The sequence below is a fragment of the Nicotiana sylvestris genome, chromosome 3 (assembly GCF_000393655.2).
Source record: "Nicotiana sylvestris chromosome 3, ASM39365v2, whole genome shotgun sequence".
Lineage (NCBI taxonomy): Eukaryota > Viridiplantae > Streptophyta > Magnoliopsida > Solanales > Solanaceae > Nicotiana > Nicotiana sylvestris.
Window position 1 is genome coordinate 18,361,437 of NC_091059.1, and position 1,221 is coordinate 18,362,657.

Sequence of the window (1,221 nt, forward strand, 5' to 3'; positions counted from 1 at the left end):
CAACATATAAATATCCCCCACCCCACACTTTAAGTTGTGTCATATACCCATGACACACAATTAAGAAGCATAAGGGAGAGGAAACTTCCCTGAATATCTAGTCGGGGTCTGAAGCAAAGTCGAGCTCCATTCCTCTTGCCCAAACCAATGCACATATCCATGCAGATAGCTTTTTCTCAGCCTTCTTGGGGTACACCCCAGACTTATCTTTTTCACTCACCGCAGCCTTCTCTTTTGAGCCCTTCACTTTCCACTCAACACTGGCAACTAAACATCTTGAAAGTCACAGTCTCCTCTACCACTCTAAGCATGAGTTTTATTTCTTGTATATTTAACATTGCTCTTCCCGTTGCTAAGAATGGTCTTCCTAGGATGAGGGGGACCTCCTTGTTCTCTTTCATCTTCACCACTATAAAATCTACAGGAAATACAAACATATCCACCCAAACTAAGACATCTTCCACTATCCCCTTGGGTATAAGAGTCGTTTGGTCTGCCAGTTGCAAAGATATTTGTGCAGACCTTATCTCTCCAATCTCTTTTTCCAATTTCCCATAAATAGATAGAGGCATTAGATTAATTGAAGCACCAGAATCACATAAAGACTTATCAAAATTAATAGAGCCTAAAGAGCAAGGTATAGTAAAATTCCTTGGATCTCCACACTTTTGTGGGAGTTTATTTTGAAATATTGCACTGTAATGCTTTGTGAGCTTGACCATCGAGGTCTCTTCTATCTTCCTCTTCTTTGTCAGGATCTCCTTCAAGAATTTAGCATAAGCTGACATTTGTGAGAGCACTTCTCTAGTGTACATGAACCTATTTCAACACATCTAGAAATATCTCAAATTTCTTGTCCAGCTTTTTCTATGTAGCTTTTGAGGAAAAGGTAAAGTAGGCATATGCTCACTCCCTCAGGTTCCTCCCTTCTTCTTTTTCTCAGCTTTTGTCTGGCCCTTCTTCTTCTTATAAACCTCATTCTTCAGTTGCTCCCCACTTTCTTTTTTCGGAATCACATCTTCTTGGATTGGAGTGGGATCTTTCAACACTTGCCCACTTCTCAAGGTCATAACATTCACTATTTCTTTGGGGTTTCTCTCTGTATCAGTAGGGAGAGTTCCTGGAACTCTCTCAGATAATATTGTAGCTAGTTTCCAAACCTATCTCTCTAGGTTCCAAAAATATATACCTAATTATTTGATGGTTGCATCGTGGGCGTCG

General features: G+C 40.2%; 1 protein-coding gene across 1 annotated transcript; it reads right to left on the reverse strand.

Moving 5' to 3' along the window:
• Positions 1-254: 254 nt before the first annotated feature.
• On the reverse strand, positions 255-788 carry LOC138887107 (uncharacterized). The gene has a single exon (XM_070168823.1). It carries the CDS (start codon positions 786-788, stop codon positions 255-257), a length of 534 nt encoding a protein of 177 aa, XP_070024924.1.
• Between the last annotated feature and the right edge of the window lie 433 nt (positions 789-1,221).